We start from the raw sequence: 18,185 nt of genomic DNA, 5'->3' as shown, positions 1-18,185 counted from the left end.
GTAGTCTTTCATCCCCATGGGACAAAAATAAATTTTCTGTCTTTTCTCAGTCTAGAAGGCACAAAATTCAAAAATAATTTCACATTTCTACTGCATTGATGGCCCAGTTTAAATACAGATTCATCTTCCCAGTGCTGAAGTACCCCTTTAAACATTGGGCTCAATGAGATTCTGCTCCCTTCTAGAGCCTGTCCCTAGTGGCCAGTTAAGGAATTACAGTTTACATTCCTTCCGTATTGGCTTCAAGAGAGATGTTCCCACTGGAGGTTGGAGGTTGCCGCTTGGACTTGACTTTTTTTCTTTCTCTTCCAACCAAGATCAGAAATGCCAAGATGCTGTGGGATTTTTAGGCTGTTAATGTGTGTGTTCTTAGATTATAACCTGGACCTGTATGTATCAAGCCTCTGAGAATTACTTGCAAGAACACTGCTAAGAATTGACTAGTAAAACAACTATTTGCTCTAGACATGTGCCGATTTTCGATAATGCGATTTATCACGATAATGAATATGCACAATATTGTTATCGTGGGCACTTTAAAATATCGTAAATAATAATTTATTAACAATTTATAATTTTTTTATAATGCACTCAAGAATACTTTGCCCATCAACCGTATAAATGCTCAACACCGCTGTATTCTGCGTCAAAGGGACACGCGCTCAGATATAAACAAGCCCAACGTGCGTTTGCACATGACTGAACCGGTGAAGGAGACTCGCTGCTGAAGTGCCGCTCAGTGACAGCAGGGGGCGCTGATGAACTGCAGAATGCGGCTGTTACCCCGGGAACCAGCAAACAAACATAAACGCGTGTAGTTTTTAAAACAGCCATTCGTTTTTGTAATCTCAATGTTGTTCATCACAGCACTAAATACTTAATACTTAAAGACTTAATAGGCTATTTATTTTCAAATTTAAACATTTTTATGTTTTAATCTGGATTACAACATGCCCTAATAATTAAAACTGTTCTAATTATTTGTTATTGTTCAGTATAACTTTGAGATACGACTTCATTAGTTAACATGTTAATTCATTATTACCAAACTGACAATGAAAAATACTTATAAAGAAATAATCATTCTATGTTAATTTCTTAGTTACTTTTTAATAACATTAAAATCAAAATCAAAATAACTTTTAATGGACCTATGATAAAACTAACAATGATCAGTATTTCTTAACTAACATTACCAAAAACATTATACTTTCTGTACCAAATGTAGCTATTGCTCAGTCTTAGTTAATGCATTAAATAATGAACCCTTATTGTAATTTGTAAGCCTACCTGTTGTTCTTTATAGCCTAATTCTTTTGCACTTTAACCTGTTTGAAAATTTTACTTTTACAGCTCTGAAAAAAATCAAGAGACCACATAACATTGATTTCTCAATGAGGGGTCTCTTAATTTTTTTCCAGAGCTGTATATATTTTTGGTGCATTATTGTATTTAAACATTCAGTTATTTTTGTTCTTACAAAAATAGTTCTTAAAGCTGTTATGCTATGGCAACACTTTTTTTTGCAACTTATTTAAATATCGTGATAATATCGTATATCGTGATAAAACGTCATCAATTAATCGCAGCATGAAAAATTGATATCGGCACATGCCTAATTTGCTCAAAGCTACGCTTACGGTGGTTATTAAGCATCTCTGTCATACTTTAAGTGAAGTGTTGTACTAAATCTTCAGTGTCAGTTTTAAAGATGATTTATGACAGTTTGCTGAGCCACAAACAGGATTTTGGATGATATAATAAGAATGGACCAATCACTTCCCTTTCAGAGTCCCTGTAATCAGATCTGCTGAAGATGCTGTTTATTTGTTAGACCAGGACATTTTACAACAAAATAGGCTACAGTTAGGGTGATCTGAATTAACCCGTGATATAAGATTTTGGCCATATGCATATCCAAGTCCTTCATCACAGACAGTATCAACATCAGTAGACTATACTTATTGTATTTTGGGCACACCACAAGGTGTCACTCTGGCCTCAACGCTTCGCTCTCGCCTACTCTGAGCTCGATTGTTATATTTTGAGGTAAACCCATCCTCATTTCCCTACGCACAAATAAACATAGGAAGTAATAAATGTGGAAATAAATAAAATAAATACATAAATATGGAAATACATGTATAAATAATTATTCATTTTTATTTTTTTGCTTTTCTATGTATATTTATGTATACATTTATTTATATATTCATTCATTTTTGCTTTTATAAATTTCTTTGTATATTTATTTATGTATTTATTTATTTTTAATATTGGCAACTTTGACATTCCATACTCGTGTAAAGAAGCAGCTGGAAGTGGGGTGGGGAGTAGTAGCTCCTTTTCATTTAAAGGGACACACACAAAAACATTGCGTTTTTGCTTACACCCAAAATGCAAATTTCACAAGCTATAATCAGTGTTGTAGTCGAGACCAGCTCATTCGAGTCGAGACCGAGTTCACAAAGGGTCGTGAGAGAGCTGGTGCAATCATAGTTATATTTACACTTCCTCCAGACTCTGGCACCTTGATTTCTGAATGACATGCAAAATTAGCTTTCATCCGAAAAAAGTACTTTGGACCACTGAGCAACAGTCTTGTGCTGCTTCTCTGTAGCCCAAAAGTGGCTTGACCTGGGGAATGCGGCACCTGTAGCCCATTTCCTGCACACGCCTGTGCACGGTGGCTCTGGATGTTTCTACTCCAGACTCAGTCCACTGCTTCCGCAGGTCCCCCAAGGTCTGGAATCGGTCCTTCTCCACAATCTTCCTCAGGGTCCGGTCACCTCTTCTCGTTGTGCAGCATTTTTTGCCACACTTTTTCCTTCCCACAGACTTCCCACTGAGCTGCCTTGATACAGTACTCTGGGAACAGTCTATTCGTTCAGAAATTTCTTTCTGTGTCTTACCCTCTCGCTTGAGGGTGTCAATGATGGCCTTCTGGACAGGATCGGGTCGGCAGTCTTACCCATTATTGCAGTTTTAAGTAATGAACCAGGCTGGGAGTTTTTAAAAGCCTCAGGAATCTTTTGCAGGTGTTTAGAGTTAATTAGTTGATTCAGATGATTAGGTTAATAGCGCGTTTAGAGAACCTTTTCATGATATGCTCATTTTTTGAGATATGAATTTAAAGGGTTTTCATGAGCTGTATGCCAAAATCATCAGTATTAAAACAATAGAAGACCTGAAATATTTCAGTTGGTGTGCAATGAATCTAAAATATATGAAAGTTTAATTTTGTCATTACATTATGGAAAATGAGAAGGACCTGTATGAACTCTTTGACTCTTATATGCAAACTGAATAACAGATGTAACAGACATTTGGTCTTTTTTTTTAGCAGACGTGTGTGTGTATTGTTATTGGATCATTTCTATCTATCTATACAAAGCAGCTGTTTTTCTTTACCTGATCACCTGCTCCTCCTCCCCCTCTGCTGATTTTTCTAGCCTGCTGGTATATTTACCTCGAATCTGTAATAAAAACATGTCAAAAGATCTTACACCTCATAACGCTATGAAATTTGTGTATAATCATTCAAAAAATTCTAACATAGTAGAGATTATAAAAAGAAAGAAATTAAGTATTGAAACCGCCAGTAGACGGCAGCGAATCACTGTTTAAATGAGTGAACCACTCATCGTTCATTCATCCAATTCGTTTAAAAGTCAAATTAATTTAGGAAGAAAACAAACACCGATATGAATACTTTTGTCGTTGATAATTACAAACACTACTGAAAAATGAACTAGCAAAACAGACGGCTGCTTTGGTAACTTGTTTTACTGATAGTTATAGCTAACGTTAAATACATTGCAATGGATTAGCTAGCTAAGTGGTGTGCACTTAGCTATTACACAATATTTGCATACCTCATTCTCAGTAACGGAGATGCTTAATTTATTTTTTGCATCCCTCTCTGACCAGCAGTTAAATATAGTCCGCTGTGCAGCACTTCTCTTCATTTTTGGCGCTAACGTTTGCTCTCCCATTCGATTGATTCAAACACCACTCGCGTTGTTTTGGTGAAAGTGCGACTCATTGGTTGGGCGTTACCAATCGCTTCAATGGAGGGGGAGTATTTTTTGTCCGATTTATTATGAAAAACTCATATTTGATTAGTAACAAAATTATTGTTTCAAAACAAATGAATTCTACATATTTTTATTTTGATCTACTGTGATTTTCATGTTGAAATATGGGGGGGGGGGGGGGTTGTAACTGAGGGATTTGAATATTAGGGGGGTTATCCGTTACATCCCCCCATAAACTACGCCCCCGAGTCACATCATTGGAAGTGTCAAACATCAATTATTAACTAGAAATATTAACATAGAGTAATAATCATGAATATTTTGAATTGGACTTGAGTGGACTCGGAAATAATCTGGGGGATATTTTGAGCTGAAACATCACAGGCACATTCTGGGGACACCAGCGGTTGTGAAAAGGGGCATAATATATCCCCTTTAATAGTAAATACCACAACAAATTAATTGCCAATCCCATTAAAGCGTTAACAGTTTTTTTTCTGATGCTTGACTTTTATTTAGCATTTCTTTCCATCTGTCATGACTTGAATCAAAATACAAATGAGCGTTTCCTCAAAAAAAAAAAAAAAAAAAAAAAAAAAAAAAAAGATTCTTTGGATTGTAAATGTCCTTTCTTCAGAGGCACCAGTATTGACAGCAGATTAAGCAGGGGTTTTTACATTTAGAAAATAGTGAACTCAAGAAAATCTCAATGTTTACATTTTTTGTTTATCTACATACATTCTCAAAATAAAAACTGACACACAAAACATCTTATAAGGCACAACAAATTATACACAGACTCTTTTTTTTTGCCAAAAACTTACAAAAAAACAGACACAAACAAAACGATACCATGTGAAAACACAGCGTCCTTTAGTGTTTAATCTAGTTCCTGTAAAATAATTTACATGAGTTGTGTGTCTATTCTAAATGCTCCTTGTTAGAATACAGCGCTTGGGTTGTTTAAGTGGAGATGAAGTCTACAGAACAGACAGAGATAAAGTTCCTGTAGATGAGTGTGGATATATGTGCTTTCAAGGGTTCATCTTAACCCCTGAAGAACTCACCACATTCAGACATGAAATGCAGTGTGTGTGACGTAAGACCTTAGTAAGCTCTGTACAAGCCTGGTTTGACCATTATAACCCCATTTTCCCTCATACTAGTCTGTCCTAGTCTTCTTAAGACAGTGCAGAATTATCTTAAAAGCCAGAGTTTTCTTAAAAATAATTGAAAAGACAACAACAACAACATAAAAAGAGATTGCAGTGTACTCTTGTTCTTAAATAGTTGTACAAAAAAAGGCCTATGATACAGGTGTCGAGTGTTACAGGTACTCGAACTCCAGTGCTTGATGGAGGGCAAGCAGGTCAGAGTGGCTGGATATCCGCCAGAAGGGCATGTTGTGCTGTGGGGAAAAACACAATGTGAGGTTGCGTTTGAAAAGAGTCATGCATACGGAATATCTTTCCTTAACATTTTCTACCAATTAATTCATTGAGTCAGCCGCTTAGATTTGGTTATAGCTCACAACAGTTCTCTTTAATCCTAAAAAAGGAGGTGAGAGATCCAACAACCAGACCCCAAAAGATGAATAATAACAAGTCTCTGACACATTATTTAGTCCAGAGGGTTTATAAAGAGTTTAGTAAAGCATTTGCAAACACATTTTTTATTAGATAGCTTAACATAAGTGACACTTGTAGCAACTCAATGTAATAATGCCACATAATGCAATATGCATTACATTATTATTGTAAAAAAAAAAAGTTATAATGTAACAATTTTCTCAAGATGTAATAAAATCTTGAGCTCATAAATTTTCGCATTATGAGAAATTTATTACATTATAAACTCACCAAAACATGTCATTTTCATTATTGTAATAGCTTTTAAAACATAAAAAAGCTTGTATTCCCTTACAGTACATTTTTAAACATCTAAATCCAGTCTTAAACTACCCGCAACTTAACTGAACGCAGCCAATTTAAATATCCATGCCATTATTATTATTATTATTATTATTATTATTATTATTATTATTATTATTATTATTATTATTAATAAACAAAGCATTGGTATTCCTTTACAGTACATTTAACAAATCTAAATCTAGTCTTAACCTGCCTACAAAATCCACCAGATTACTGATAGTATGTTGAAGTTTAAAGGTGCAAAATTGTATTAATTTATGTGGATTTAGATTTTGAGAATGTACTGTAAAGGAATACAAATGCTTTATGTTTAATAAACATATAATAATAATAATAATTGCATGAATATTTAAATGTTGCATTTTACAGGTAGTTTAAGGCTACGTTCTGATAATATTTATGTATCTGATTTGATTAGATGTTTTAAATTGTACTGTAAGGGAATAATTACAATAATGTAATTATTAACAATAAATAATTAATTTTACAATAAATTTCAATTACAATAATGAAAATATGACATGTTTTTGGTGAGTTTATAATGTAATCATTTTCTCATAATGTACAAATTGTTATTGCATTATGAGCTCAAGATTTTATAACATTCTGAGATACATTAATGTTTACATTATAAACATTTTATTATAATAATAATGTAATGTGTATTACATTATGTGGCGTTTTTACATTGAGCTGCTACCACACTTTACACAAAGATTAATTTTGTTAATATTAATGTATATGATTTTTAAATTAATAATATTTTACATTATTTATTAATATAGTTAAATGTTCATTTTAATTATACTAATAATTTATTAGTTACAAATTGAACCTTATTGTAAAGTGCTTTCAGTACAATCTAAATATTATTGAAATTAGTTTTATATTATTGATTAAAACATTTTTTAACATCATTTTGAAAAAACCCTTTACAAATCCTTCACCGTAGCAAGTTAAAGACTTGCGAAATAGAAACTCTTTTTCGCAAAATATCCTCTTTTTTTTTTGCCATACACTACCGTTCAAAAGTTTGGGGTCGGAAAGATTTTGTAATGTTTTTGAAAGAAGTCTCTTACGCTCAAACAGACTATTTATTGGATCAAAAATACAGTAAAAACTAATATTGTAAAATATTTTTACAATTTAAAATAACTGTTTTCTACTTTAATATTTATTAAAATATAATTTATTCCTGTGATGCAAAGCTGAATTTTCATCATCATTACTCCAGTGCTCAATGCCACGTGATCCTTCAGAAGTCATTCTCATATGCTGATTTGCTGCTCAAGAGACATTTATCATTAATATCAATGTTGTGGAAAGCAATATACCTTTTTTATCTTTTGGACTCCAAATTTTTTGAACGGTATAGTGTTCATAAAAACTAACACCATTGCACAAACTTTGTTTAGAAATGCTGCATAGTAGTTTCCTAGAACAAAAGTATTCAACTGGGTCTTTAGGTTCAGCATCTCAGCAGATCATCTACACACTCTCAATCTAATCTCAGACAGAGTTAGTACTGGTGTCATTTGGGATGCGATTAGATGCTTGAGAACTTAGAGAACCCTCGGTTGAATAGCTCCGTTCTAGATCGCTTGGGATCTGAGAAAGAAAAGCTAGTCTCAGATGATCAGAGGAAAAAAGCAACCGCTACGTCCACATTTAAACTACAGACGAGGAAATAAATGAAGCACACAAGCTGCCGATCAGTTTCATCTAAAGCTCTACAGCACACACAGGCAGGAAGTCCAATCTGAGAAGTCACACACTGCTTCTGGTTCACCTGGGGGTCGTTACCTTGGCAGCGGCCTGCTCCTCTTCTACACCATCCCCAATAACAACATACACTACCTTCCTGCCAAACCTCTGCATTACGCGCTCAAAGCAACTCTCTTTGCCTGCAACATAAACAAGGTGAGAGGTCAGAGGCTTGGGGTCAGAGGTGAGATTTTACCTGGCTGGCTGCATGCTCCTCATCGCGCCCATCGCCAATCACAACATACGTTATGTTAGTGCCAAACCTGGATACTATACGTTCAAAACAGCTCTCTTTACCTGCGGAAACAAGGCATAGACTTAACACACACTAACAAGCACAAACTCAGAACTGAACAAGCCGCATCAACCGATTATTTGAGAGCAGAAAGGAAAAGAGATGCTTTTTTCCCCCATTTGAAGAAAAATAAAATGGCATGAATTCAAACCGACAGTCACCTCCCAAACATTTTGTGCATGAGCATGAGATTTGTAATCGTGAGAAATAAAATCAGGCTTTGGTTCAACAAGACAACTAAGCATTTTTATGGAGTAGTCACACACAATTATGAATTCGATTTGAAACGTAAGCTCCTTCAATAATGTTTTTGTAATAAATTTGTGTGAGGGCAACATAAAAAAGCATACAATTTTACAAATAACATTTGTATTTTATTTCATGGATATTTTAATTAAATATCAAATAAAAAGTATCAATATAATTTAGATTAAATTGTGTAGCGCCAACATAAAAAGAAATCATACAATTTTACAAATAACATTTGGATTTTATATATTTAAATAATAAAATAACAAAATAAAAAGGTACAGATAACATTTATATATTAAATTGTATAGTTTAGTATCAACATAAAAAGCATAACAATTTACAAATAACATTTAGATTTTATTTTATGTATATATTTTTTAAATAAAATACAAAGTTTCATTCGGATTTTATTTTAAATGAAAAGAAAATGGACATTTTAAATAAAAAATAAATAATATTTACAAATTTAAATTGAATATCACTGATAGTGCTTTCTTTATTCAAATAAAATGTTTTATATATTTTCACTTTTAGTAATTATAGTCATAGAATGACTTGAGGAACCAAATGCACATTTCTAGAGTTGAGATTTAATATAAGACAGGAAAAGTAGTTCTGTATTTACACAGAAATCACAATCACCAGAATCAACACATCAGCTCAAATAGGCTGTTTCAGAACAGAGCGGAACAAACCCACTGTGAATGAAAACGGCTGTTTATATAGGAGCGGAACGAAAGAAGAACTTAATGTTGGAAGATGATGATAGATCAGACAATCAGAATCAATTCCACATGATCAGACAGAGAGAGAATGGAAAAGCTATGATCAGATCATCCTGATCGGTTCTGATTTATGATTTAATGCTATATTGTGAGCCAAAGCATGTTCCACACGCACACGCACACGCACGCACACACACACACACCTGTTCCCCTTGTTTTATTTTAAATACCCTTTTTCTGCATGGACCTGTAACAGAACTCACCTATTTTGGTTGCACTGTAAATGTTTTCAATGGGAAACACGGAGCCCAGGCTATACAACAACACCTTAGCGAGCGCAGGTATTAACTGTGTCGTTGTCACCAAGACGTTAACACAGTTACTCCTGAGAAAGAGAAAAGATCTTTTATTTCTTTCTTTCTTTCTTTTCTTTCTATAGTCCTCAATGACAGAGGCTGATGATGCTGAAGAGACAGACCTGGAGCTGATGATTGACAAGGACTTGAGCGCAGTGGTCAGCCATGAGTCCGTGAGAGCCTCAACCTCTGCCCTCAGCTGGAGCCACGCCTCCCGCTTAGCCGGCCCCAGCAACCCTGAAAAAGATCATAAAAAAACACACATTCATTCCTTGTGTGTATTTCATGGCATGAATACCGTATTGTACTGAATATAAGACAATTATAATATATCTTGAATATAAGATATAAGACGATTTTATGTAGTGACAGATGATGGCACACAGGTGTTTAATCGGCATTACCTATCTGATCCAGGGGATATGACAGTTTTTTCCTTAGGCACATAGCGATGAAAAGACAGCGTTTTCTTCCTGAAGTCAGAGCGCTTAACCATTACACCGGATCAAAACAGACACTTTAGGATTTTGACAGGCAAGGGTGTAAATAAATAAATCATTGGCCTCGCTGGTGGGTAAGTTCAGCTCTTTGGCGATATCTAGTACCTTCAGCTGGATGATGGCTCTGGTTATGGGTAGCCCCTTATTTCTTTTTTGGCTACATACTGACACACTTGCCTTCAGTTTATTCGAAGCAGCCACTTTTAGGTCTGTGGTAAACTTCTCTTTGACAGTTTTTTTGGCTTGCCATCTTCTAACATTACACTCTGACACAGTATTTTTTTGGCTGCTTAATGAAAGTTGTTTAATGACTCCACTGTGTTTATCAGTCCTGGGCGGAACACTTGTTTTACTCTCATTTGGCGCTACCTATTGTTGGGGGTGTATTTATTGACATGTAAAAGTTTAGACCCCAAATATAAGACGACTCAATTTTTTCAAATGTATTTCCAAGAAAACAAACATTGTCTTATATTTGGAAAAATACGGATTATGGCAGAAACGAACAGATAGTTGTAGTTATATGAATTAACCATTATGCTTAAGATCTGAATGTTTTACAATTAAATTATCAAAACGTCACTTTAAATTTTAATAGCTTTTTGTTAATAGTGTCAGAACATACCATATTTAGAATCTGACTGTGAAATCAGAGAAGGTTTAGTCATTTTCTGTCACAACTTTAAAAATAATGATAATAATAATAATAAATAATCAGATGACGTTGCATTCCGGGATTCCACAATGGTGGAAAAGCCTTTACTAAATGAATTATTATTTATAATGCTGAATAATTTAAATTGAACAATCCACTGGGTATTTTTAAAAATTATTTTCATTAATTGAAAGCTTTAATAAAATATAAACATTAGATCAAAAACTTAACATTTTAATATTTTCTTAAAAGAATGACAATGACAATAGGACAACAAAATGAAAATGAAAATATAAAAATAAAATACTATAATATTATATAAATAATACTAAAATAACAATGTTATGGAAATGTAAAATGAATCCTGTAAAACTACTTTAAGATATTTCTACTTGTAATTCAATCTCACCTCCCACATTGTTTTTGTAGGTGCAGTACAACTCCTTGACTCTTCTGTATCGGAAGGCTAGCTTCCTCATCCAGTCGACTCCACCCCTAACACCTGTTGCTAGGCAGAGACTTGCGCTTGTTGCAGCTGCATGGAAGCCATCAGTGGCAAAACTGTAAGTACTGTTGATAATAACAATAACAATCTTGTTTTACGTACAAGTTAAATACATATTCAGTCATATTTAGGGCTGACGGTTTTCTGTTACAGCTGCATTGAATAAGAAATGGGTGTCTTTAAATGTAAGAATATTTGGAAATCAATGTCAGATAAAATACTGTTAAATCAATCCAATTATACAGCTGATAAACTCACCTGAGGTCCTGTCCGTTATCATCTGAAGAGGCGTCATCAATGTGCACCTGGTCACACTCCTATTCAAACACATAGTGGGGTTACTACAGTTAACCAGCAGGGGGCCACAGTGTTACAAACACTCTGACTGGAAGAAATATAAAAAATAGTCAAAGGGAAAGGCGTTTGCTTACCTCTAAATCGTTAAAAAATAGATGCGTATCAGCAAGATTGAAGATCATCTCCTCCATCCTTAAACCAAGCGTCACTGCCAGAGGAGGGTCCTGAGAATTTAAATAGTAATTATTAGGACATTTTCTACTTGATAACCATCCTCGTTTTGCTGTTGTCGGAACACTCAGTTTGTGTTTTGTTTTCTGGCAACATTTTAAGGCATCACACTGTTCCAAAAGGAAGGCAAATTTATTATGATGCCCCCTAAAATACTTTTTCGCTTATAAGGCAGCTTTGAATGTATTGCAGAGAAAGCTATACCAGAATGCACTGACATTCACAGCTCAGAAACCTTTCTTCAAAATGGCAAATGGAGTCATTATCAGTGTAAAGGCAGCTATAACTGTAAAGGATCTTAAGTTGAACTTAATATGCAAATAGATTTAAGTCAGAGGACCAATCGAAATTCACTATACAAAATTAAAAATGACGTAATTGCTGCCAATTCCATTTTGAACACTTAAAAATCTCTCTGTGTAAGTCAATAAGAGAAGAATTATTAATATAAGAACTCAATTTTAACCCTCATAATGCATTCACATTTTAGGAGAAAAAACATGGCAAATCAAAATAAACATCATAAAAAAAAAAAAAAAAAGATATATAACCATTTTTTTTAAATGTATTTCTGCAATATATATATATATATATATATATATATATATATATATATATATATATATATATATATAAAATATTAACAAAAATTATTGAAAAACAGAACAAATGCCAACCAGATTTTTGTAATTGAGGAATACCAATAAAATGAGTGATTAAGAGTGCAGGTTATACAGCCACTAATTCTACAGTTTTGGCTCAATATTAACAATTTAAATGTACATTTTGCTTGTTGAATATAATGTTCCCTGATCCATCTCCATCATATGATGACAGATTCTACACTTGTCTCAGAACATCAGACGCTCTCACCCTTCAAACTACACACACAGTGAAAGAACGAGAGAGGGGGAGGGCACCCAGCTGTAGAAATCATCATATGTGATGGAGTATGTTGGCTCAGAGGTGATTGGCTGAGACAGTGAACGAGAATAGAAAAGCACACACACAAAGTTAATGGCGAAACTGACAGAGATTGGAAATGATGATTCAACTGTTTGAAAATGTTTAAACTTAATCTAAGCATACGTTTAAAAATAATTGAGGTAATTTTTTTTTTTCAAGCAAAATAAACAATTCAGTGAAATACTGGCGTAGAGCTGCTTTTCCCACTTTTGAACTCTGAGGTTTGGTAATTTCACAATCACCGCAGTGATTAATTTATAGATCGGTGTGTGCTTGTGTGCTGGCGCTTGAGCGTGACAGCATGTGCAATGTGTCTGACGGGAGTGCCTAAGAACGGAGGGTTTTCATCGTCACAGAGCCAGCAGAAATAGCCCCAGAGCCGTGAATAGCCGCAGCTGTCTCTATGTCTCTCACAAACTGAACGACAAGAAGTAAGGGAAGGTGTCAGAAGAAGTCTGACGCTTCACACTCCTTGAGTCCGGCCGTCACAGGGCTGAATCTAATTACTCTGTGTTCTTCTGCACTCTGCTTATGATAGAAGCGCACAGTTGAGGGAGTCATAATAAACAGAGCATCCAGAAAGTATTCACAGCGTTTCACTTTTTCCACGTTAGGTTATGTTACAGCCTTATTGCAAAACGGGTTAAAATCATTATTTTCCTCAAAATTCTACAAACATTACCCCATAATGACAGTGTGCAAGTAGAACATCTTTGCAAATGTATTAAAAAAAAAAAAATTCACATGTAGATAAGTATTCACAGCCTTTATTCAATACTTTGTTGAAGCACCTTTGGCACCAATTACAGCCTCAAGTATTTTTGAGTATGAAGCTACAAGCTTGGCCCATCTATTTTTAGGCATTTTCTCTCATTCTTCTTTGCAGGACCTCTCAAGCTCCATCAGGTTGGATGGGGAGCGTCGGTGCAGAGATGCATCTCTCCAGAGATGTTCAATCGGGTTCAAGTCTAGGCTCTGGCCGGACCACTCAATTCACAGAGTTGTCCCATAGCCACTCCTTTGTTATTTTGGCTGTGTGCTTAGGGTCGTTGTCCTGTTAAAAGATTAACCTTCGCCCCAGATTGTCATCAAAGATGTCTCTGTACATTGCTGCATTCATCTTTCCCTCGATCCTGACTAGTCTCCGTTCCTGCCTTTGAAAGCATCCCCACAGCCTGATGCTGCCACCATCATGCTTCACTGTAGGGATGGCATTGGCCAGGTGATAAGCAGTGTCTGGTTTCCTCCAGACATGACATCATACCAGAGAATTTGGTTCTCATGATCTGAGAGTCCGTCAGATGCCTTTTGGCAAACACCAGGCAGGCTGTCATGTGCCGCCTGGCCACTCTGCCATACATGCCTGATTGGTGGAGTGCTGCATAGATGATTGTGAGCTCAATATTGAGTGTCATGGCAAAGGATATGAATACTTCTGTACATGTGATTGTTTGTAGAAATTTGAGGAAAATAATTTTTTTATCCATTTTGGAATAAGGCTGTAACATAACTTGTGGAAAAAGTGAAGCACTGTGAATACTTTCCGGATGCACTGTAAGGTCAAGATTAACATTTTTCCATTGCATTCTGAAGATATACACTGTAAAAAAATATATAAATAAATAAATAAACTATTAAAAATTATATAATATATAAAAACTATAAAAAATTATTTATTAATGTTTTACAAGAAAATGCTTTAGTTTTTGTACTTTGAAATTCATGTTTAATTCAATGTATTGGTTGCCATTTCATAGTAATTATTTGTGAAATTTACTAGCGAATGCTGAGTAAAATATATATATTTTTAATTAAATCCTAAATTTTAAATGCATACGGTAGCTTTATAGACCAAGGGAAAAGCAAAGTAGGGAAGCCACCAGATTGTCAGCAAGAAAGAAATCAGGGTAACGGGCAAAATTCTATGTGCTGATCGGTTTTGCTTAAACCATTTATGGCAGTTATCATATCACTGACACAACCTTACATATTGTCGGTTTACGAAGACTAAATCAGGAATTTGCAGGAGGATGCTTACTGTTTAATGTGTTTATAGTATGTGTATTTGCTCTCACCTTGCCGTATTTCTGTGCATAGGAGCCTGTGAGGAGTGAGTGAAACACAATAATGGTCTCATCCAGATCCCAAACAAACACCCTCTGTAAAAACATGCAGACACATGGTTGATCTCAGTAAACAAACAGTGATTACACAACGATTAAGTAGTGAGAGCATATTTACATAGATGATTTAAGTATCTGCTACAACCTTGTGTGCATTTGTGGAGCTTGCATTTGTGATCTATCTATCTGTCTGTCCGTCCGTCTATCTATATATCTGAACATACCTCAAGATCGCTGTCAGGTGGTGGGGAGGGGTTGTTCTTTCTGCCCCGCCCTCTTGCTTTAGGCCCACCCCCTCGACACGCCCGGTCCTCCATCTCCTTGATAGGCGTGGACGGGCTCTGCCCTGCCTCAAACTCATCTGAATATGGGTAACCAAGAAACATTTATGAGACACATCAACGCTTTGAAAAAGATTGCTCCTTGGCTTAAATATGCATGTTTGTGCCTTGGCAAAAAAACAGCCGAATACTTTATAATCAGAAAATTCTGAAATAAAGATAATGATTTGCTTTCACAGTATTTCATTGTATAATGGAATTGTATCAGTAGATCTAAAATGACAATGCTTGTGTACATACATTTTCAAGTCATGTACACATTTTACATGAAAGTCATGAAAGTAGGAAACTGGCACGTCTGATAGAATGTAGTGTGTGTAAGTATGCGTGTGAGCAAGTTTACAGTAATGAGCTCTGCTGAACTGCAGCCAAGCTAAATCACTGAGAAATGCAGCTCTAGGACCCCACTGAATTTTAGGCCTGCTGGACAAAATCCCCAATCACCATTGCTCTATCTAACGTAATCAACAACTACAGTACACAACACCTTCGTGCCAAAAGCCCTGTAACAGAACATTCCAACATCTATTCTACCTTTCAACTGCGTCATTTGCTGCGCTATTGGAATGATTAACTCTAACTGCAATGGCAAGTTTCCCATGTTTGACAGATAACAGACAAGAGTAGAGATGTTTAGGATGTCAAATTTTCACTTTCTGCAGAAAACTGCCTGTGCAAAAATCGCTGCCATGATGCTAAGTTTGGTGCCAGGCCAATGATAAAAGGTTGCTAGGGTGTCGTTTGCAGCTGTGAAAGAGAAAACTACCTGGATTCAGGTCAGCCGCTTGCCCTGTGATGATGGGGGTGGAGTCTTGCAGCTGATAGGTGGAGACTGAACCTGTGCCATCCAATGAGCTGTTAGATGTCATGTAGGAACCGTAGGAGGAGGTGGAGTAATACTGAGCATACTGATTCTGCCCAAAAGTTGTATAGGAGGGATATTCCTGCTACAAATAAACAAAATATTTGTATTATATTATTATAAATATATTCATATAAATACATTGAATGCCTAAAACTAGTTCATTTAAAATTTAAACACAATAAATATAATAATAATTTCTCTTTTCATTAATTGCAAATTCAAACCAAACCAAAAACTGACTGGAAAGTGGACAGGGTATTTTTAATTCAATTAGGTGCAAGTTGTCATGTATTAAATGTAAACAAATGTGTAGGATTTAATAATTGAATCATTTGTGGCTACTCTAAAATAAAAGGTTTAATGTTACATGTTAAGTTTTTGCTAGTTCATGAGTTGTTTTATAATTGTATTACCTTGAATAGGCTGTTTAATGACAACTTACACCGTAATAGTGTGCTTGAAGTTTGAAGCCCACTATTGGAGTATTTTGTCACAAAAAGGTCAAAGTATAAACTCTCTTTTTTCTCTAAGCAATAACTTTTTTGTAGCCAATGTACATTCAGTCTAAATAAATGAACACTGGAGTGTGATGACTAGCCCCGCTCGCCCCTATAATTAAGCGAAATGTGGAAAGAATATAGGTTGTATATTCTACTTAAATGAATGAACAATAAAGAGAGAGGGAGTTTATCAGGGGAATAATAAAGAGGGAAACAGATAAAGTTATAGAACTGGAACTCACAGATTTCTGGCCCATCCACAAAGAGCTTTTTATCACTTCTCTTGTATCTTTGAAAGAGTTTTACGTGCACAGACACAGACGGATCTCTTACTGGAGATGACTCTAAAACTGTCACTGACTCACTCGCTCAAAAACATGAACGCTGTAGTAAAACGCTCTCAGCGAAACTCCACTACTGCTTTCACTCTCTCATTTCATCCTAATTCCGCTTGCTCCTTCATTTCAACTATCGCCAGAACCTCACTTTGTTTACACAGCTAAATTCATCAGTGGGAGTCTGAGTGTAGTTGGGTCCTTTTCTTTGGCAGCACTTTTAATCATAAAAGTTTAGGGAAACATTAAGTCCTAAAAGCATAAATTCTCTCAGATGAAGGATGGCGACCTGTTTTCAGAGGTCTGGGCTGTTTTAAAAAGACTGTCGGTCCTTTGCTGAACTCTGACGTTATTGGTGTGTATGTATGCGTTTGTCAGTGTGCGTGTGGCTGTACCTGTTGTGTGGTGAAGTTGCCTGGATTGGAGTTGTTGGAAGTGTAGAGACCAGGAGAGGTTGTGAAACCTGACCCTGCTGAGAGAGAGAAAATCCAGTGGAATCAATGTCAAAATTAATGTGACTCCAGATGTTGACTAACAGATATCACCCAAAAGTGAAACACCCAAACAGTAAGATAATAAGAGAAAATACTGTCCTTAAAGGGTTAGTTCACCCAAAAATGAACATTTTGTCATTAATTACTTACCATCGTGTCGTTCGACACCCATAAGACCTCTGTTCTAGCCTGGATGCCAGCCGAACCTAGCCCCGCCCACAACATTTTTAGGTCGGGCAGTTCGGTCTGGCATCGCTCGATAGAGGAGTAATTATCTTCGAACAGAAACTGTTCGGACCAATGAAATCATCAGGGCGGGCTTTAGACGAAGACGGACAGATGATCAACAGTAACGTAATCATGCACGTCATCAAAGGGGCTTGGATTATATTTACTCGAATCCTAAACGGAGAGCTTGTTTGTATATGCATTCACCTTCCTAATTTCTCTCAAAGATGATGATCATGTTGGGTAAGTACGCTGTGTATCAATAAATTCTTTTATTTTTTACAACACCTGCTAAGATCGTTTATTCCAGCCATCTATGATTCCAACGCGTGTTGCAGACAGGGTTGCCAAGTTTTTACAACAAAATCCGCCAACTACTAGCCCTAAACAATAGCTTCTCGGGGGGATCTCTGGGGGAAAAAGGGTGTTTGGGGGGTAAAATGTGTGTTATTTTGGCAAGATTGCCTGCTAAAATTCACACTCATGGGTCTATTTATCACATAATAGTCGCTTCAACCCTTGGACATATAAAACAACCATGGAAAAAAACGCGGACTTGGCAACACAGTGCAGTTGAGCTCTGTCTGTTGACATTTGACAATGTGTCGCTTCGTTGCTCTGATTGGTTGTAGGTCTATCCAATTGAGGTCTTTCCGTTTCCTTAAATCTGCTCTAAGTTTGCGTTTGTGATAGGTGACACAAACGCAAACTTAGAGCAGATTTAAATGCATCCAGACAGAGCGAGCTAGCGTTTTGCATGAAATAAGGACATATATCACAAA

The 18,185-nt window shown here is 35.8% G+C and overlaps 1 protein-coding gene across 10 annotated transcripts in view; it reads right to left on the bottom strand.

The window, feature by feature from the left end:
• Positions 1-4,652: 4,652 nt before the first annotated feature.
• The window catches only part of eya4 (EYA transcriptional coactivator and phosphatase 4), a 53,746-nt gene continuing 40,213 nt past the window's right edge, over positions 4,653-18,185 (bottom strand). For 3 of the 10 annotated variants that reach the window (XM_067445858.1, XM_067445863.1, XM_067445864.1), the window contains 11 exons: positions 17,077-17,150; positions 15,748-15,928; positions 14,865-15,001; positions 14,593-14,676; positions 11,455-11,544; positions 11,282-11,340; positions 10,928-11,088; positions 9,486-9,600; positions 9,271-9,392; positions 7,775-7,875; positions 4,653-5,445 (listed from right to left, as the gene is read on the bottom strand). In XM_067445858.1, the coding sequence (XP_067301959.1) occupies positions 5,365-5,445; positions 7,775-7,875; positions 9,271-9,392; positions 9,486-9,600; positions 10,928-11,088; positions 11,282-11,340; positions 11,455-11,544; positions 14,593-14,676; positions 14,865-15,001; positions 15,748-15,928; positions 17,077-17,150 (1,205 nt within the window). In that variant the 3' untranslated portion in view covers positions 4,653-5,364. Of the gene's footprint in view, positions 5,446-7,774; positions 7,876-7,931; positions 8,033-9,270; positions 9,393-9,485; positions 9,601-10,927; positions 11,089-11,281; positions 11,341-11,454; positions 11,545-14,592; positions 14,677-14,864; positions 15,002-15,747; positions 15,929-17,076; positions 17,154-18,185 lie in introns of all 10 variants that reach the window. The other 7 variants (XM_067445854.1, XM_067445859.1, XM_067445862.1 and 4 more) reach the window with 5 other exon arrangements.

Source organism: Pseudorasbora parva, chromosome 6 (assembly GCF_024679245.1).
Source record: "Pseudorasbora parva isolate DD20220531a chromosome 6, ASM2467924v1, whole genome shotgun sequence".
Lineage (NCBI taxonomy): Eukaryota > Metazoa > Chordata > Actinopteri > Cypriniformes > Gobionidae > Pseudorasbora > Pseudorasbora parva.
This window is presented reverse-complemented; position numbering and strand designations above follow the sequence as displayed.